The sequence below is a fragment of the Anguilla anguilla genome, chromosome 8, assembly GCF_013347855.1.
Source record: "Anguilla anguilla isolate fAngAng1 chromosome 8, fAngAng1.pri, whole genome shotgun sequence".
NCBI lineage: Eukaryota > Metazoa > Chordata > Actinopteri > Anguilliformes > Anguillidae > Anguilla > Anguilla anguilla.
The window spans coordinates 10,739,739-10,760,899 of record NC_049208.1 but is presented as its reverse complement, the minus strand read 5'-3'; the positions used below and the strand labels follow the sequence as shown (position 1 = coordinate 10,760,899).

Genomic DNA, 21,161 nt, shown 5'->3' with positions numbered 1-21,161 from the left:
TGTCAAGTTAGCCTATTTATATGTGTATGTTTTTTTTTTTATTATACCATTTTACAGAAACAACCATTTTTACATTGAGTCTCCCAATTTTCAGCTGTGTAAAATTAAGTTAAGTTTTGGAACAAAACTATATGGATAGGTGAGGCCAAAATTAACCTGTACCAAAATAATGGAGTGTGCAATTTGGAGAATGGAAGGAACGGCCCACGATCCAAAGCATGCCACCTCATTTGTAAAATGTGGAGGAGGTAGTGTCATGGCTTTGGAATGCATGGTCGCTTCTGGAACAGGTTCACTTGTTTTTATTGATTATGTGATGGAGGATGGAAGCAGTAGGATGCATTTGGAAGTGATAGATTTTGTCTGGCTATTTACAAAGAAATTCCTCCAACCTCATTCACCGGTGCTTCACCATGCAGCAAGACAATAACCCCAAACACACTGTCTGTGTAACCAGAAATTCAAAAATGGTTCAAAGTGGAAAGTTCTGGACTGGCCGAGTCAGTCACCTGAATTAAATCCAATCGAGCGTGAATTTCGCTTGCTGAGGAGAAGACTGAAAACAGGAACCCCCCCCCCCCCAAACAAAGGTGAACTGAAAATGGCTTCGGGTATTTCCAAAGAGGACAGCAAATGTGTGGTGATGGCAGTGGGTTGTAGACTTAATGCAGTTATAACATTAAGCAACATGCAACCACATATTAGACTATTGGTTTAATTCACATTTGAGTTCATCCGTTTAATTTATTTTGCACAGCTGAAAATGGAGAAACTCAACACAAAAACAGCTGTGTCTGTAAAATGGTAAAAGCATACATGCACATGTAAATGCCATGATATAAAATTTCCTTGTCTGTACTTTTGTCTCATCTTCATCTATTTATCTCAAATACAAATGCTCTTAGCATGTAACAAAAATAACTATTTTCATTGTACTGTTGCCATACTTTTGGAGTATGGCACGTGTCTTTTCCACTGAATATGTGCATCAGTACAGTCAGCAGGAGTGCAGGAGAGGTGGCATTATGCTGACAATGCTTAAACAAAAAAAAACAAAAAAGAAAATGGTGTCCAGTGTAAATAATGCATTTAGTGTTTTTTGGCAGAGGTTGAAATACAGAGCCTGGAAGTAATCAAGAATGATGGTGAACTTTCAGAAGTTCAAACATTCAAGTGCTCGTTGGCGAGTGAAACGCTTTCATCGGATTATTAAGTTAGTGTTTAGGCCTGGCCTGGGGGGAGATGTGCACTTCATAATGCTCTTTAACTCCAGGTCGCCTGCGTCTGTGCAGGAAGCTGACTTCTATTCCGTGCACTCGGAGACGGTGGCGGGAGAGAGAAGAAACGTGGTTTTGGTTTACAAAATTTAAATGTCTGTAGTGAGCTGTCCAGCACATTGCCTTCTCTCCCATCGGGGATACATAATCATCTGACACCTCTCTTAGGAGAACAACTTGTGCTGCTGGCAATGCACAGCCCAAAGGCGCTAAACTGATCTCAGATCAGTAAAGTTATGCAACTTGACCTTGAACTGCATGTGTAAAAAACCGCTGTTTGGTTGTCTCTATGCCATGTTGCCAGTTGAAGGCACACAATCATTTTCAACAAAGGCTTGCCCCAGCCAATTCAAATTCGCTTCACACTATAATTAAGCAATAGCTTAATTTGTTTACTTAAAATGCACAGTTAATCATTACAGAAAAGCAAATGAACAGCGTGCTCTTTAAGCATTAGGCTTAATGTCTTCTCTGCCCTTTATTTTACCTGACCACAGATAAAAGAATTTGGCTGACTAATGATCACTGGAGACTTAATAACAAATTGAGTGGACCACGGAAAATTGAAAGTCACAAAATAAGGCTTAAAAACTTTGTTTCTGCTTATGACTCAAACTTGAATTAGGCTCTAGAGGCATTTGAGTGTCACTAGGCCATTAAATCAAAAATGCAACTTCCAAGGAATCCTGTGAAAATGCTGGAGTTGTTCCAGAAATGACCTCTGGAAAAATTGCCCTGTTTTACAACTGTGTTTTTTCTGAAACAGAGTTAAGGGCATCGCTGCAGCTGCAAGTAAAGTCTGACACTTTGGATCGCACCATTTGACTTGGATCAGTCAACCACTTTCCCTCCAAATCCCTGTGACTACCTGCTGTAAATAAAGCAGTCAGCTCGGCTTGATAAACATGAGAGATGCGTCATCTTCGCCTTTGCCGTTACATCTTGATAAGAGTGTCTGTACATTAATAAAGCAGGCATACCGACATAACTGAGGTCTGGATGAAGTGCCTGCTTCCTGTTTTATTTATGTGTTGCAGTCTGGGAAAAAATGAAAGATGGAAGCTCCAGACCAACATAATCTTTTGGAATGTGGTATCCCAGGACAAGACCAACAAGACATATGTCATCATGTCTTGTGGCAGTGTGGCACAGTGGGTAAGGAACTGGGCTTGTAACTGAAAGGTCATAGGTTCAATTCCTGGGTAGGACACTGCCGATGTACCCTTGAGCTAGGTACCTAACCTGAATTGCTTCAGTATATATCCAGCTGTATAAATGGATACAATGTAAAAGTTGTGTAAGTCGCTCTGGATAAGAGTGTCTGCTAAATGCCTGTAATGTAATGTAATGTAATCATGAAGACCAGAGAACTATGGCTAAAAAACAACTAACCTGTAAGTTGGGAAAACAGAAGAATTCATTAAGAAGGATAGCACAGAAATGGGGTATATCAAGAACAGCAGTTTGGAAAGTCTGGAAAAAGAAAGAAACCACTGTTGCTCACAGAAATAAATATCAAATAGGTCTGCCAGAAGAAGACAACTGCAGTTCATGGCAAACAAATCTTAAAAGCTGTGAGGAACAACCAAAAAACAAAGGTCAGTGGCATCACCGTCAGTTTCCAGAAAGCAGGGTTTAAAATATTACAAGCCACCATACGCAGAAGACTTGTTGGAGAGCAGAATTATAGCAGAGGAGTTCTGGAACAAAACTCGATGAGAAGAAAGACAATTCAGAAGGGTTCCGGAACAAAACTTGGGACAACTTGGGAAACTGTGGACAGATGAGCCCAAAATAAACCTGTGACAAAATAATGGATTGTGGAGTGTGGAGAAAGGAAGGAACAGCCCATAATACAAGGCATCGGTAGTGTCGTGGCTTGGGCATATATGGCTGCTTCTGGAACAGGCTCACTCACTGATGATATAACAGAGGATGACAGCAGCAGGAGGAATTCTGAAGTGTACAGACAGATTGTGTCTGGCTGTGAACAAATAAATTCCCCCAACCTCATTGGCCAGCACCTACCTCATCCTGCAGCAAGACAATGACCACAAACGCACTGCCTACGTAACCAAAGCGTTCATCAATGGGAAGAAGTGGAAAGTGAAGTCCTGAGAAAGCATTTCTCAGGAATATACCAAATGATCAGGGATGTCAATGAGTCGTAGACTTGATGCAATTATTGCAACTAAGGGCTTATCAACCAAACATTAGACTACAACGCTTTAATTTACGCTTCAACCGTTAATTTTGCACAGCTGAAAATGAGGGGACTCAACACAAAGACAGCTGTTTCTTTAAAATGGTAAAAAAAAAAAACCAATCCGCGTGTATATGCTACATAATAAAAACATTAAAAAAAATTATTATCTGTATTTTATCTCATATTCATATTTTGATGTCAAATCAATTGACTAATTTTTACTCCACCGTTACCACACTTAAAATTTTTTTTTTTTTTACCTCAGCTATGCCCTATTTGGAAAGGCAAGAACGAAGGCAGTCTTTACCACATACGTGATTGTCTAGACAAAGCAGTATAACTTTTTTTACCACGTCTCTTGGTACGTGCTTAATGGTATACCATGTTGTGAAGCCAGCCACACATTGCCTTAATAGGATGAAGCACTTAGCAGCGGACGGCCCTTACTTCAATTAGTGAGTTTTACAGTTTCCTAGTGAAACCATGTTAGGCTTGTTTAATATCCCAGCAGCCCTCATGAACCCTTCTCTCTTCAAAGCACTGACGCTGAGCAGCTGCCCTGAAACCTGAACGTATTCCAGGCTTGCGTGAGATGGCAGAAATAAAAATAGACAGAAAACATGCTGCGCGGAGAGAGGTGGAACGGCGTGCAAAGGAATTTACCGAATATTTATAATCTAAACCAGTGGTGGGAAATTCCGGTCCTGGAGGGCCGGTGTGTGTACGCAGGTTTTTGGTCCCACCAATGATCCTGGCTAAATGAGCTAACTGGCTGCATACACAAACACTGGTTCACTCGTAGATTAGATCACAGAAAAATGTCTCACATGGGACACTGCAACTGTCTTCGGCTGTCATCCGTGTGCTTATCAAAAAATGAAGCGAAAATGTCAGATGTCGTAAATGTTACTAATTAAGTAATTCAGGCCAAATGTTGGCATGAAAACCAGAAACAGATATAGCCCTCTCGTTGCCCACCTATGATCTAAACCAGTGGTGTCAAACTCGTTGCCATGGAGGGCCGTGTGTATGCAGGTTTTCATTCCAACCAATTAATGCTGCCTTAATTGAGTCCAATTACTCATTCAGCCATATGCGTTTAACTGCATCGAAGCACAGAATATAAGAACATTTTTATTTAGACAATGCGGGTCACCATAGACGTCGGGTCACCATTGTGCACAAACCTGCATCTCTAATTCAGCAAATAATTTAACTAATTATATAATCAAGATCTGAGGCTGGAATGAAAACCTGCATACACACGGCCCTCCATGGCAACGAGTTTGACACCACTGATCTAAACGGTCTCTGCGCTGTCCCAAGTCCCTTTTCACTACATAATCCTGTCCATCGCCTGGTTTTACTGGAGAAATGACGTGATGCAGGCCACATACTCCACAGTTCCCATTCCCAGGCCTTTCTCTAAAGCTGTCCAGACAGAAACCAGAAATGGCTCCTGTTAAAAAATTCTGTGTGAATAGGGCAACTCACCAAAGAGGGTTGCCACCAAATGGGGAGGCGGTGGGGGGATTTAAAAAAAAAAAAAAAAAAAAAAAAAGAGGTTCAGGTCTGTGCCTGCAAAATTTTTAAAACTTTTTTCTATCATTTATCGGGTGAGTGGAACTCTGTTTGAGTCGATCTGTGTTGAGGAAATGATTAGCATCCACGGTGACATGCTGTTATGTATGACCACATGCCAATTTGCACACAGAGCAAATCCTGTTTGATCTCCTGAGAGCACCCCCGCAAGCTGAACGAACAGCGGTCTGAACAAAATCGAATTACTGAGAACAAAATGTACATTCCAAGAAAATCCCAGACATGCCTTTACTCCCACCACCAGTAGTAGGAACAAATGTTATGCAATCATCGCAGTCACTTATGTCCATCTGTCAATTATTCATAACTATTTTCGACAGCACAATTGTTGAATAGCTGTTACCGTTGACCTGCGTACCCATGTTGCAAGAACATACACAAATTATCAGAAATTTTGTCCAGCACTCGACCCGGACAGTGAAGCACTTGGCACACGAGAACTGTAATCTCTCTCACTCCCACTTCTTTTTCTAGATATTGTTCTGACGGGCCAATGCTGAACAGGCAGAAGAAAACCTCTTTTTCAAAAAAAATCCACCAAGGTTCTTATCAAAGAATTGCTTTAGATCATGGACTGTTCGTTCTTTTCCTCACACCCCACACTATTATTTGTTTCAGGTTTATTTTGGTCTCATCTGTTCGTAAGGTTTTGTTCCAGAACCCTTCTGGCGTGTCTGTGTCTTTTTTTTTTTTTGGTTTAGCTAATTTTAATCTGGCCTTTGGATCCTTGCTGCTGATGAGAGGTTTATGTCTTACAGTACAGCCGCTACAGTTCAGCTTCTGGATACAGCGGCTTGTGATATTTTCCTTGAAATTACTCGTCATTACTCGCTTGTGAAATCATCTAAATTAAACCTGACCCAGTCTATTGTACATTGAAAGGACGGTCCCTAGAGAACTTTTAACTGTAACAGAGTGCATGTTGCACCCCATTTCAGGTTCAAACATTTGATTAATAATTAACTGTTTAATAGACTATATGAGATTGAATGGAATTATGAAATAGGTTAAAAATCCAGACCGGACTAAATTGGTAGCACCGCATAGCATTTAAGTCCATGGGTGTTCCACCTCATGAATATATTTTTACAATCTTATTTAATTTCTAAAGAATACTGTCAAGATCAAAGTATATATTTCTCACCTCCTTGAGTTTTTCAATGTCTTATTTTCAATCTTAAAATGACTGCTTTGAATGTTCTGCTAAAACATTTCTGTTGAAGGAATCTTTCGATTAAAAAAAAAATTAATTACATTTAAATTTAAGAGCTTATTTCGTTTTTTATAAATGTTACGGATTTTAGATATTTCACATCTGAAACGAAAATCCGTTTTTTTTTTAGTTTATTATAGGTTCACGGTTAACTGCTAATGAAATCAAATTAAAATTATTTGTTCTACAATTATATTTCAATATACGGCATAAATATGGCAAGTGAATTAGCTGAGACATTAAAGAACACAAAATAATGTATTATTCTTTTAAGTTCAATTCCAAAAGTGGAAATGGGTTTAAGAGGCATGCTAGCTCAATGTGTTTTTAATAATGCGAATATTACGTTTCCCTTCCAAAGAGCTGGCGATGTCCTTGAAGTCCTAATTCCTAAAAACGTGTGACCTTCCTTATCATCCCATGGAAATACGCCAAAACGTCAATTTGATGGGAGAGAGTTTGGGGGCGGGGATCCACCTCGGTTATAAGTCTTGCTGAAAATGTAAATCCAACTTTGGTATATGATGTAAGAAACCGAATCGTTTTATATATCCTCAGTCGAAAATCGATTTGTTTTGTTTGGTTAATTTTAAAGTTGCGCAAAGTTTGTGTTTAGGCTGGCATGACTGGCCTATTGGGTTTCTTCTCTTTTTAAAACATTTCATCTCTTGCAATCTGCCTGTAATGTTGTGGAGATACCTATTTTTCGCCGTTCTCCTGATAGCTGTTCAGTTAATGGCAGCTGAAGGTTCAAGCAGACACGGTGTGGACAAAAAACATGCACCATTGAAAGACCCATCGTCGAACGAAACGGGTGAGTCTTTTAAAGGTTGTTTGAGTCAAGGTTTCTTTCTAGCGTATAGCCTATATAGGCCTACGGACGGTGAATAAAATTGTTTAATCGCTTTTTATAGTGAACAGTCGAAGGAAGATAACACCATTTATGGGTTTCTTAGCAGCTTTTAAATGTTATTACGGCTACATACTACTACTACTACTACTACTACTACTACTACTACTACTAATAATAATATTTTAAAATAAATGGATACATAAAAATAAGAGTAATCGGAAATAAACAGTTGTTCTGATTGTCTCAGACCAGGTGCATGATGTAATGCCAGATCTTGCTACAGAGCATACAAGTCGGAAATAAAACACCGTGAAAATGTTTCATTGCTTTCAAAGATTAATGGATAAAGGCAGTATGTTGTAAGTAAGCATGTGCTTTATCGAAATTTGGACACGAGACATTACCTCCAGGGCACGAGTATTCTGCAATGTGTGTCTAATAAATGTCAAATATAATGAGTACCATGACAGATCGCATTAGATATGACATTAGATAGTACACGTTAACCCGCTGCTATTGCCAATATAAACCTGAGCCGCTTTGTGAAACTCGAAATAGATTTGTGCCACTTCTGGCATTTCAATATCGCCTTTTACTTATAGCTGATTTTACGGAGTTTAGTTGAAGTTTTTTTTTTTTTTTTTTTTTTTTTTTGTCATTTTGATTATATTCATGATATGTTCGTTTTTTTTTCAAAATCTGCAAGCTATTCTGTATTTTTCTCAGTTTTATTATTTCTGTAAAGCTATTTTGCTGTATGAATTCTATATAATTACATATAAATATATATTAAACTTATATATATACTTAAAACAACTTAAAAATGGTCAGTATACTATACATTGGAAATATAGCACATGGCAAAATGAAAAAAGCCATGTGCTATATGTCCATTAGGGACAGCATGCATGCTATTAGACTTACAAGTACTCTGTCAGACTCTGTGGACCCAGCATGATGATGATGTTGTTGTTGTTGATGTTGATAACGATGATAATAATAATAATAATAATAATATATAATAACCATTCACAATGAAATTTCAGCCCACAGCTTAAGGATCCTAACATCTCTTTATTCTCCTCTGATCTAAGTTGGTGAGATTTCTACTTGTTGAACGCAAAATGCATGGACGCATTCAAATTTCTGAACTAACCGGATACTGCAGAGTAATTGGTCAACTGTCAGAAGCAATCCCATCTCTCCGTAATAGTCCATGTAATTTCTTCCTTGGAGACTGTTGGCAGATTGTTGTAATTTTCCTGTCAGGTACAGCCGGAATTCCTGTCAGCATATGTACAGTAGCATATGAAAAAAATGAACGTGCCAAATCAACACATGGTTTAAAAAAGGAAGTGAAGTTATAAGTTCTGGTGCAAAAGCCAAAGCCAAAAATGGGTCAGGGCTGTGGAATGGAATTTTTCCCTGGGTGGTTTGAATTCAGCATTCCAAGTGACTACAGGGACCTTCTCAGTGTAATTTGAGTTTGTTGTAATTTGTGTGTAATTTTGTGTGTGTAATTTTCCAGCTTAATTTCACAGTTTTTTCCCCAAATGTAAGCCCATAATAACATGTGGGGAAATGACAATGTATTATCTTTGCATCTTCAAACTCGTGGAGTGGATGTGGAGTACTCTAGTATTTCTTTATTGCGTACATACACTGATCCGTCATCCAGCAATATGTTGGATAAAGGACCTTGCACAGAAAAACTTGTATTTATTTATTTATTTTTCCATATTTGCTTTATTCTGAATTTTTCAAATATACTGTATAGGATCTCCAGATATTGGCTTTTCAGTCTAGTCTCTTTTCGAGGCAATAATAGTTTTAAAAAATATATTTTCAGCTCTTAACTTCATGATACCATGACATTACATTGATTATTTGTGACAGACAAAATACTGAGAAATGAACAATAAATATTACTAATAATTCCTAATTTGGTCTGAGGGATATACAGTATTCTTATACAACCAACAGAAAGTATTATTAAGAAAAAATATATTTGAGTATATTTGCATGCATTGGAAACTATATTTGGAGAGCCTCTATATATTCAGTGTATTGTGCAATATATTGTAGTATTCTTTCAGGATATAGTAATATGTTTTTGTTAAGTAATAAGTAGTCAAGCTCCTCCTGATGATTGATGATGATGATGATGATGATGATGTAAATGTAACCGAGTCTCAGCCTGCTCTGAACTGCTGCAGTAATTCTGAGAAAGACATGCAGGACATTTCCATGCTTTAGGCTGTAAATCATTTTAAGAACATTTCCACAGGATATACAGTATCCACTTTCCTTTAATCACTCAGCCAAATTAGTGATGCCAGTCTACGGGGATAGTTTTCCTACTTATTTAACCCTTCCTGTAAAATAAAACCAAACACGATCAAAAAGGACATCAGAAAGGAATACCCCTTCTTAAAAAAAATTAATTAAATGTACATTAGCTGCCCACAACAAGACCAGAGTCTGCTCTTAACGATCGAAGGCATTTTAAGTGGCATTAGCCAATCACAGACTCAGGCCACGGGGAAGTCGCTGTAGGATCACTCATGACCCCAACTATCCACTCTCGTTCTGCTTTATGAAGTGAGGTCTAAAATTGGCAAGAATGGTAATTCCTGACTTCTTCCAACAGAAGTTTTGAACCACGGAAAACCGAAAAACCTGTTTGCCAGGGGAGCGCACCAATGTCTTCAGAGGCCCGTGGCTCTGCAGCACGCTGCGGTACATAACATCTGGCATCCTGAGTAACTCCCTTTTTTTCCCACTGAAACCCGAGATAAGGACCACAGCTCAGTGCAACACGACTGCATTCCTCCAGCAATTACAGACAGGGCTTGCGTGAGGCAATCTGCTGAAATCACAGACTCTATAGACCCCCCAGGTTCTTTGCTCTTTAATATTGAACATTATGTCTCCCTGCTGTTTAGGTAAAAAAAAAAAATGTATTTGTTGCATTTTGTGTGTTTTAATTCTTATTCGGATGTTGCCAAGTTCAATACTGTGCAAGTGGATGTTCTGTACTGTAATAGGAGCTCCTGTTGTAATACCAAACCAGAACTTCCTGTAGTTGTAGGTGGAGTGGAGAAGATGGAAACTACAGTGTTGACAATCTCTTTAGTTCGCAGTGTCTGCATTGGAACTCAAGGGAGTTGCCATAGCGGTCAGTCTAAAGCAGGTGGAATGCTGAAATGCCTGTACGGGTGTCTGGTGCCTGACCCTTGACCCTTTCTGTGCCGTGTTTGGATAATCCCGTTTAGAAGAAGCCTAGAGAGCCGAAACAGCCTTCACCCCCTTCGGACCCCCCTGCCCGGCGCTGCCCCAGGCTGATGGAGAGCTGCACGTCGCAAAAGCCCTGCTGTGACCCCTGCGCTATCTGCCGCTGCCGCTTCTTCAACTCGGTCTGTTACTGCTGGAGACCAGGGCGCCACTGCCAGAAAAAGAGCTAGACAAACTCACACACACACACTCATATGCATGAACACACACTCACACACACACACTCATATGCATGAACACACACTCACACACTCATATGCATGAACACACACTCACACACTCATATGCATGAACACACACTCACACACATACACTCATATGCATGAACACACACTCACACACACACTCACACACACACACACACTCATATGCATAAACACATACGCACACGCGCACATACAGACACACGCACACACATATACAGTACATAAGCATGCACACACATGCACACCACACACGCACACACATGCACACGCGCACACATACACATACAGTACATAAGCATGCACACCACACAAACACGTATGCATAAACACACACATACACCCACATGCTTCCACACATGCACACACACATATGCCTTCATCATTAAATATCTAATAGTTTGCATATTCTAGTGTTCTTCTTATTAAGTCTGCAGGTGGTCTTGTGTTTGGACAAAATCCATTAATTGGAATGGTCCCTTGAGAGAAGAAGACTAGAAGTGATGTTTATTGTAAACATTTATAATGCCAGTAACTAAATAAATACGGAAATGGAATGTTCCTTATCTTGTGAAGTTATATTTGAAAACATTTTAGCTATTCTACTGTTTAAATCACTTTCATGTCTGCAATGATAGAAATGATTGACAAAATGACAATGTCTTACTGTCCAAGTGCTATTATTATTATTATTATTTATTTATTTTTGTTGCTAACATTCTTCTTGGACACTACTCCTTTAGATATGATGTTTGCTGTCATGAGGACATAATTTGTACTTTGAACCATAATGCTCAAATTGGCCAGAAGCGGGGAACACACCACAGCTAATGAGTTGTCTCAGCAAGGTACTATTTGAATTTGCGTGTTGTTATTCATTTTCAACTTTGAATACATGCCAGACAGTCATGAACCAATAAAAGACAACATATTTCGATATATATATATATATATATATATATATATATATATATATATATATATATATAAAATGGCTGTACATTATTCATTTTTTCTAGCTTGCCATCGGGTCATATTGATCCAGTATAATGCCAAATAAACAGTTTTTCTATGAATTCTTGAAAGAATAAACATTAAACACAAATGACACGTGTGAGACAATAATGGGGAGAAATAATATTGAGACAGCGGTGCTATGCTAGTGTGTGTTGATTTTGAAACTGGATGTCAGAGTATTAGCCACACGTAGAGAGAAATGAAAGTGAAATGATTCTCTTTAGTTAAAACATCTTTAAAAAACTTTTGCAATAAATACGCATTTTACTTACATTTATCTCCAAAAGTGGCTTATATCTAGTGCATTACCCTATTTCAGGAATCTTGGGAGAACTACATGGTAGCATAAGATTACTTGCACTATAAAGCAACAGTGGCAAGGAAAAACTCCCTGTGGCAGATGGGAAGAACCCTTGGAAGGAACCAGGCTCAAGGAGGGGAACCCATCCTCCTCTGGTCAGCTCAGGGTGTAGGTTGGTGACCAACATGGTCGGTCAGTCAATGCCAAATACCTTTCACTCACTCAGACCTGGCACCGCTGAGATTCGATTGGGATCAACACCACATGTTTGATTACCTACAGCTTCCTCTACGCCACAGAAAAAGCCATGCATTTTCCATTCTAATATATAACCTGCTTTCACATCTGGATTTTTACTGATACAATTCAGCCTGCAATCTCAAAACAGATGTGCTAAAAACAACACATAATGTGTCATTTTTTTAAAGACACCTCCATGTCTGGTTAAGGACAACACAACCTGTGTTACTTTCAACATAGCCTGTGTTAAGAGAACGCCCTTTGTAACTCATAGATTGTATAAGTGTAACACAAAATAGTAACTTTGACACAAAATGTTAAACAAAGTTAAACAAAACTAGGACCACAGTAAGTGTGTTGGATATTAACACACCCTTTTTGAGGCTGCAAGTACCCTGCTTAAGGGTACAACAAACCCTTTAATCAATTCTGCAAACCTCCTCGTAGCCCAGTTCTCTTACCATTCTAATGCACTGCCACTCTGCTCTGCTCTCTGTACCATTGGCTACAACCAACCACAGCGCTTCCGGATTGTTCTCCATCACAGGTATTGCTGCAGGCCTGTGGCTGTGCTCCCTTACCGTTCTCTTGCTGCTGGAGGCAGCGACCCTCTGTCGACCCTACAGGGGGAAGAACAGCTGTAGTAAAACGAAGGTTTAAGACCAGCCGGACAGCGACCAGTGGGAGACCGACTTAGTGTGTTATGAATGTTTTAAAGAAGATAGGAGGCCAGGGGTCTTCCCCACGTCGAAACCATGGCTTGAGTAAACAGTGCAGTTTCACACGGTGTCATTACTTAAGAGAGACCTGGGGCCATTGCATGTTAGGAGACAGTGTTACTATTGGGAGAGATCAAAGAGATTGGACACTGAAGTTCTTCTTTTTTTTTTTTTTTTCGCCTGAGGCAGGGTTAAGTCTTATTGCTGAATTTCACATAGAAGCTCTGTGAACATCAACATAAAAACCATCTTATCTTCTTGTCTTACCATAATTTGAATTTATTTTAACTTTTATTTTTTCTGTAAACATCCTGCAGACAGGGGCCCCTATAGTGAAGCATTTGACTTGAGGTGCTTAGCTCTGCAAGTGAACTGCGTTATTGACAATAACTATAGTCCTAGACCACAGAAGAGGATTTCGCAATTACCAGGCAGGTTTATGGGGGTTTGATCTGTTACTCAAGAATGTAAAAACATGTAGCTCAAGGGTAAAGAAGCCTCCAGGGGCTCAACCGTGTAAATATCTGTTAATTAAATGCAATTCCGCAAGATGTCATTGCAGTTAATTAAAATGTTTTAACCTTGATGGTTCATTCTCACATCTGCACCTTGTCTGGGCTGTACTCTTGGTGACACCAATGACTCCCTCAAGATAAATAAATAATTTAAAAAAAATAATAACAATAAATAAACAAATAAACAAACAAACAAATAAATAAATAAATAAATAAATAAATAATGAAATAAAGAATATGTACTTCCAATTGCTTTGATGATGTCTTTGACTCCAGATAAAACTGCTGGTACGGTCCATGGCCCTTATATTTGAATTACATTGTATTTAATTTAGATGTGTTGTGCTCTTTAGTGCTGTACACATTGTTTTTGAGCTGAGACAGCTCTTCATCCTTTCCACAGCATTTTCTTTGACACACCCCTTTGCTAAATTGCAGCCTGACACTGACGCAAATAAAGAATTAAACCAGGGTTGAGTCTCTGCTGTGCAAGATCCTTTAGAAGCCTGTAGCTGCTGGGTGAAGGTACCCAACCATAAAATGAGTATGGCTCCCTCTGTTGGTATGTATTCCAACATACTCTCCAAGAAAGAAAACGTTGAAGGACAAGATGTATGTGATATAGTAGTTTTCCCTATCATTTGGAGTATATGATGGCACCTTTGTATTACTACACGCAATCTCCGAAAGTTGGAACTGTAACAAATGTATGGAAAATCCTACTTCAAGGTTGTTCCTAATTTTGATCACAGAGAGTCACAGGTTCCTTTTTTAAAAAAATGAATAAAGGGGGCGGGAGGGGGGGACTTATGAGAAATGATGAGGAAGGACAGAAGGAGTGATCAGCTGACCTAGGAAAGAGAAGAAAAGAGAGAAGTGAAAGAGTGTTCAGGCGGTTCAGATCAGAGAGTTCGGGTACGGGCGAAGGACCAGTCGCAGCAGCATGTCGGGCTTTGCTGAGCTCAGCTTCAACGTGGACCACGGCTACCTGGAGGGCCTCGTCCGCGGGTTCAAGGCCGGGATCCTGAAACAGGTCGACTACCAGAACCTGTCCCAGTGCGAGACTCTGGAGGGTGAGATGGGGGTGAGGGTGGGGGGGTTAAGCAGGTTAAGCAGCGGAGCAGGTAGGCTGGTCCACCTGCTCCATTGCAGACAATTTATGTGAGTGGTTTGTTACAGCAATACGTGTTTGTGCAATACATGCAAAGTCTTTGTGTCTTTATAATTGTGTGAGTGCAGTGTGGATATTTTGACAATACTTTGTGTGTGTGTGTGTGTGTGTGTGTCCAGCGTGCGTGTGTGCATATATGTGTGTGTGTGCGTGTGTGTGTGTGTTTATATTTGGATTTGTCTGAGCAGCCAATGTTCCTTTTGCTACATCAATAAGGAAAACCAAGCAACATTGATGGTGGCACAACACTACCCCTTGAGAACAGCCTGTTATTTTTAAAAGCATGAGTCTGCTGGGCAGAAGGACAGCAGGAAACCTTATGACAGTTGAGTCAATCACCACAGCAACTGTCCGATCTCCTGGGCTACTAACAGCCTCAAGAAATGGAAGTAGTGAATTGTGGGTAGGGTGTTGATAATGCACCAAACACCAGACATAGCTGAATCATGCTGAGAGTCTGTCCAGTTTTATTGGTGGTGAGTCAGGGATTTAAAGCCTTACAAGTAAAATAGCCACAAAAAATAGTTGAAATGCAATAAATAAATAAATAAATTGCACTTCACTTTATGTAGTCAACATTTTGAGGTGACTTTTCCCCTGGTAAACTGCTCATACTCTTGCAATTCAGTAAAGTGTAATTGTCTTTTTATGCTGTTTGCTTTTTCCATTGTGCCTCATTACCAGGGATCATCACCGCGTTGGCTTGTGACGGACTTTTTGGTCAAAATGCGATTTTTACCACGGACATGCAAAACTTGAAGTGGTCAAGTTTTTATTCATTAATTTATTAGTCTCAGAAAGCATTAGATTGTCAATATTTTGACAAGAAAATGATTGCAATGTATATATTCATGGGAAAAAAATTAACTTTTTTTCCCATTCAATTTTTTTTTTGCCACGGACACAGACAAGTCTTGCCACGGACACGTTTGTCCTTGTACGGACACGCTGATGACTCCTGCTCATTACCATTGCTTTGTGTCATTTCCACTGACTGAAAGACCTGTCGCTGTCCTTTCTTCCATATGGAACCACTCTGCGACCAGGTTAAGTAAGCTCTGATTGGCTGATTGAATGATTTGATCCATTAGATCTGAAGCTGCACCTGCAGAGCACAGACTACGGGAACTTCTTGTCCAATGAGAGCGAAGATCTGACTGTGTCGATGATTGACGACAAAATGAAGGAGAGGCTGCTCGCGGAGTTCCGCTGCCTGCGTTCCCACTCTCTCCCACCTCTCTCTACCTTCCTCGACTACATCACGTGAGTGCCACCCTCCTCTTCCTCACCTGACATCATCATCTAGTCAGCCTTAAAAAAAAAAACTACAACACAAAGAGCAACCCTTTAAAATATTATCTACACTTGGAATGCATAATGTAATTGCAAGCAGATTGCCTGAACATCTTTGCATTTTGATTTTGAGAGGAAAGCGTGGAGAAGTGTTACTCAGAACACTTGTTTTCAAGGAGATCCTTCATGGAAACAAATGAGTAAGAACTGAATGAGCAACAACATCAACAGTCCATGTAGAAACAAGACCAGGTCAAAACCTAGTATAGGGCTGGACCTCTCCGGCCGACCAATGGCGCAACTTCATCACTCACTCAGTCACTCACTCAGTCAGTCACAGACATTCACGTTTGTAGGGCTGGCCCCGCTGTTGCGGTCCAGCCAAAAAGTAAGATGCTTTATAAAAGCAGTTTGGGTGAAGCGCCCCTCAGAAGCTCACTGAAGCTCCCACACGCAGTCATCAGGCCTGTCACACGGTAGGCCTGATCGCTTTCGGTTTAAACCACACAAATCCTCGGTGCAAGCCTGGCATCCAGAGAGAGACGCCTACGGCGGAGGGAGTGAAACCGTTCGCCGTTGCTGTGGAGACGGTGTAGGCTGATGCCCGGTTGCCTGCTTTTGCGACGTCTCCCCCGCAGCTACGGCTACATGATCGACAACGTGGTCCTGCTGATCACGGGGGCCCTGCGCCAGAGGCCCGCGTCCGAACTGCTGCCCCGCTGCCACCCGCTGGGCGGCTTCGAGCAGATGGCCGCCGTCAGCATCGCCCAGACCCCCGCCGAGCTCTACAACGCCATCCTGGTGGACACGCCCCTCGGTAACCCCCCCCCCCCCCCCCCCTCCCGGCAACACCTTCATATGTTTCTCTCTAACCTCACACCCCCCTCCTCACAGGCCGAGATACCAGACTCAATGCTTTTTAGCTAAATAATAATAATCATAATACCTCCGATTTATATAGCGCTTTTCTGAGTACTCAAAGTCACTTTACATGGGGGGGGAAAAAAAGAAAGAGAAATAAAAAACTTTATTAGGTTGAAGGATGAAAGAAATTGTATCAAAAGGTTTTTAATATAAGCAAAAATAAAAACAGTAAAAACAACACAGGGGCTGGGGGGTTAGCTAGGGAAAGCAAGCCTGAAGAGGTGGGTTTTGAGGGCGGTAGCTGTCCCTGCAGAGTCTATGTATCCTATTCCATGTTCCACAGTGCACTTTTACCAGGGTCTCTGTACCCTAATCCATGCCCCTGGAGGGTACATTATCAACACAGCTTATGTACCCTAACCCACATTCCAAAGGGCACTTTTACTAGAGGCTATATACCCTAGGCCACTTTCTGCATGGGACTTTTAATAAGATGACAGGGTCTATGTGTCCTAGTACACTTCCTACAGGGAACGTATACCTGTGCCTATGTGCCCTTAATCAGCTCAACATTGGAATACATCAGGTTATTTATGTTTTATACATCAGGTTATTACATTTTCTAACTTGCCTTAAAGGTTTTATTCTATACTATACTTTATACTATGTCTGTACTCCACTCAATCCACTTTCCAAAGGACTATTTTACCAGCATTTTTATAGCCTATATAGCCTCATCCCCCTTAGTGTTCATTCTGCATTTCACATTCAATCGTCACGCCATAAAAAAAAACCATTTAGCTAGACTTTTGAGCTGGAAAGCATGTGGACTCAAATGTAGTGCTCCCACATTAAACAAAGCTGAGTGACAGGTGATCTATATTAAAGTTGGCAAGCTTGTTAATCGTGGACAACCGAAAACAGCTTTGAAGGCCATTAACTTGAAGTTCTTTACCTCACTGCCTGCCTTTCTCTGTCTAATTCCGTGCTCCACGGTCAAGGCCAAATTAGTGAAAAATTGCTAATTATTAGTGAAGTGAAAAATCTGTTGTTTTTTTTCCTTGGTTGAGTGACTGTATCTCACTATTTTAATATATATATATATATTTTTTATCTGTATGCCAGCTCAGTTCTTCCAGGAATCCCTGTCAGAAATGAACCTGGATGAGATGAATGCAGAGATAATGAGAAACAAACTCCACAAGGTACTACCTCAGATGGGGTGTGAAATATTGCTTTGCACCTTTTGCTCTGAAGGCTAACGTACCGTCCGCACACGATGTATGGTTTGGCATGCTTCTCTGCTTCCAAGCTAATTTTCCTGTGCATGATGTGTGACATGAAAGAAGTAAATAGCACCAGAAACTGATAAAATGCTCCAGCACCCTGCAATGCTAACATAATGATATGCATGGAAAAGGCATTCTGCATTCTCGCCCACGCTTGGCCTGCTGAAATGGCTACAGTGTTGGAATGCTTCAAAACTGAAAGTAAGAAAGAAAGAAAGAAAGAAAAGAAAGAAGGTTAAAGTTTCATCACGCAAACAACCGGTACATTTTGACGACACCAGTAGAAACGCGCTGCATTTCTGAGCGCGGAGTTTGTAATCCAACCTGGCCACCCTGGGATCGGCAGCAGACGTCGCTGAAGGAGACTGCTGCCGGCGTGACAGCCGCTGACCTCCGGACCGTGTTGTGTGGATAACCAACGGCTTGTGGTTGGTTTTCACAAGTGTGTGTGTGTGTGTGTGTTTTCACACGGTCAGAGGGAGTGGCAGCATGCCGAGCTGCTCACGTCTGTGAAAACACAGATGTGCTCCCCTAGGCCCCAGTGATTGGGCTGCACTCACAGCTCTCAGAAAAGGCCTCTGTCTCGTTTATTCATGTACCAGGTTAGGTACTTATTCTTATATCAACATAATAATGACACTCATTGCTGTTGAGGTAGCAGTGGTGCTTGTGATTACTGTTTTTATTTTCATCATTTATACAATTTGTGGGTTAAAGATTTAGCAGAGAGCAGTGGTTGCTTTCAAGCACGTTTTTGAAATGTTTTCTGCGTTAATACGCTGCCTGTATTTCTCACTGCGTGATGTTTTTTTTAACAGTCGTACATAGAGTCATTCCACAAATTCTGCAAAGAACAGGGAGGGGCCACAGAGGAAGTCATGTGTCCCATTCTGGAGGCAAGTCTGTGAACTTTGAGATTTGTGAAGCCTGCAATTTTGCATTTTTGGAAGTGCACATATCTGTCGTGTGTGCATCTGTGTGCATGTGTATATGTATATGTATGTGTGCATATTTCTGCATCATCATGATATGTGCTTGTGTGCCTGTGTGTGCTTGCGTGTGATCATATATGGTCTATACGTGTGCATGCATACATCTGTGCTGTTTGGTGTGCCTGTCTGTGTGCCTGTGTGTCTATGTGTGCGCGTGCATACATGTGCTTCACACGTATACGTGCGCTACAGTTCGAGGCAGACCGCCGAGCCTTCACCATCACTGTGAACTCTTTCGGGACGGACCTGAGCCGGGATGAGAGGCAGGGGCTGTTCCCCACCTGTGGAAGGCTCTACCCCGAGGGGCTCCGTATGCTGGCCCGCGCCGAGGACCCGGACCAGGTCAAAGCCGTGGCCGACCACTACGCCGTGAGTCTCTCCAGCCATGGACGCGGGGAGAGGGGTGCACGTGGAGGGCGTTCAGAGGGAGAGGTGGAACCATGTCTGAATATCAGCCCCATACATTCGCTCTATCTCTTGAGAAGGGCAGGGCAGGGAAACCCCATTTCAGGAGGGTCATATCTTAATTGTTTAAGCTGCCCAGTCAGGTGGGTGTCCTGACTTTTTAGCTAAACTTATTGACGAGTTACTGAATAACAGGAGATTATTTTCATGTCCCTCTATGGAAAGATTTACTGCATTCAAATAAAGAATAGAAATAAACACAAGGGAAAGTGTTGTTTGGATGGTGTACTTTCTTCTGTTACAGTGTTCATTCTGTGAAGACAGAATCAGCTTTACTTGAAAGGTTTAATTTTTTTCTCATCACAGGAATACAAACTCATATTTGAAGGAGCAGAGCCAGGCTCCAACAACAAGACCTTGGAGGACAAGTTCTTTGAATATGAAGTAAGGCAGAAAGCTGATGATCAGTGATGCACTGACATGTGACCACCTTATCCTATCACACGCAGACCTTGGTTATCAGGGTTTGAAACACTTTAAGACACTAATATATAGCCTGCATATTACTGATCATTTTAACACCATATAATAACAAGCGCGAATCCGCAATAGCTGCGACCGCACACGCGCATGCATTCATGTGTGCATGCATCCACGCACACACCCTCACACAAATGCTTGACCTCTTCTTTGGTTCATGACCAACCTTTCCACAATATCTTGTGCAAATCTGTGAATCCATTCGGGAGTTATGCGCCTATTTGTCATAGGCCACGCCCATCGCCATGGTTTTCATTTTATCACATCTAAAGAGCTAAAGTATTTATAGTTAATATTTGACCCAGCCAGGAATGGAAAGTATTTCAAATGCATTTATACAAATAATATTTGTTTGTATGTATATATTTCAAATGTAGTTGAGGTTGCTTACCTATTTTTTTGTATGGTTTATATCACTGTGGCACCTGCTAAGAAAACTATGTCTGCACTATCTTGATTTTAGATTATGGATACAAATATTTGGGAGGCATTCTATGTTATGAAATAAGTTACATTTTGCTGTATTTTTGGCCATCTCTGTACCCATTTTTTTAGAGTGAAGAGAACATTTTTGGTACACTAAGAATGTTTTTTTCTTATTTAAATGTAATGAACAATTTTCAATGCACATAAATATATAATTTTAAATAGATATGGAAAATCATTAAACATGAAGGCAAATATGTAATCATAGTGATACAGCCACAATCTTTCTCTGTTCTCCAGGTAAAGCTGAACATGCTGGCATTTCTCAACCAGTTCCAGTTTGCTGTGTTCTATGCCTATGTCAAACTGAAAGAGCAGGAGACCAGGAACGTCGTATGGATTGCAGAATGCATTGCTCAGAGACAGAAGTCAAAGATAGACAATTACATCCCAATTTTCTGAAACAATAAATGCATTTGAGAAATAAAAATAAATAAATAAAATAAAATAAAAATAAATGAAGGGTTTGTCAAGGTTGGAGACTGATGGGCTGACCAGACAGTTTATTTTTTGTAGACTTTCTCAACACTTATTTTGTTTTGTCTCACTGTATGAACGGATTCATCTTCTGTCCTCTTGATAATCAATCACTCAGAGAATGTTCACAGTGGTATCTGTGCAGCACCACAGCCCTGGACAGCCTCTGATATAAGAAATGTTCTGAAAAAATTAAAAAATTAA

General features: G+C 40.6%; 2 protein-coding genes across 2 annotated transcripts; both read left to right on the top strand.

The window, feature by feature from the left end:
* Positions 1-6,799: 6,799 nt before the first annotated feature.
* LOC118234394 (agouti-related protein-like) lies at positions 6,800-10,630 on the top strand. Its single transcript, XM_035430891.1, has 3 exons — positions 6,800-7,112; positions 9,802-9,890; positions 10,427-10,630. The coding sequence occupies exons 1-3, from the start codon at positions 6,983-6,985 to the stop codon at positions 10,613-10,615; spliced, it is 408 nt and encodes a 135-aa protein (XP_035286782.1). The 5' UTR covers positions 6,800-6,982; the 3' UTR covers positions 10,616-10,630.
* Positions 10,631-14,332: 3,702 nt separating this feature from the next.
* On the top strand, positions 14,333-20,882 carry LOC118234170 (V-type proton ATPase subunit d 2-like). Its single transcript, XM_035430562.1, has 8 exons — positions 14,333-14,513; positions 15,703-15,874; positions 16,543-16,721; positions 17,894-17,973; positions 18,876-18,953; positions 19,242-19,418; positions 19,821-19,898; positions 20,721-20,882. The coding sequence occupies exons 1-8, from the start codon at positions 14,384-14,386 to the stop codon at positions 20,880-20,882; spliced, it is 1,056 nt and encodes a 351-aa protein (XP_035286453.1). The 5' UTR covers positions 14,333-14,383.
* The last annotated feature ends 279 nt before the right edge of the window (positions 20,883-21,161 follow it).

What these genes read in the sequence shown, in the direction of transcription:
- LOC118234394 (XM_035430891.1), top strand. Translation starts at nt 6,983, where the DNA reads ATGTTGTGGAGATACCTATTTTTCGCCGTTCTCCTGATAGCTGTTCAG. An exon ending in CCCATCGTCGAACGAAACGG is followed by an intron (nt 7,113 to 9,801) that starts GTGAGTCTTTTA and finishes TTCTTCCAACAG; the next exon opens with AAGTTTTGAACCACGGAAAA. An exon ending in TGGCTCTGCAGCACGCTGCG is followed by an intron (nt 9,891 to 10,426) that starts GTACATAACATC and finishes AATCCCGTTTAG; the next exon opens with AAGAAGCCTAGAGAGCCGAA.
- LOC118234170 (XM_035430562.1), top strand. Translation starts at nt 14,384, where the DNA reads ATGTCGGGCTTTGCTGAGCTCAGCTTCAACGTGGACCACGGCTACCTG. An exon ending in TCATGTGTCCCATTCTGGAG is followed by an intron (nt 18,954 to 19,241) that starts GCAAGTCTGTGA and finishes CGTGCGCTACAG; the next exon opens with TTCGAGGCAGACCGCCGAGC. An exon ending in ACAAGTTCTTTGAATATGAA is followed by an intron (nt 19,899 to 20,720) that starts GTAAGGCAGAAA and finishes TCTGTTCTCCAG; the next exon opens with GTAAAGCTGAACATGCTGGC.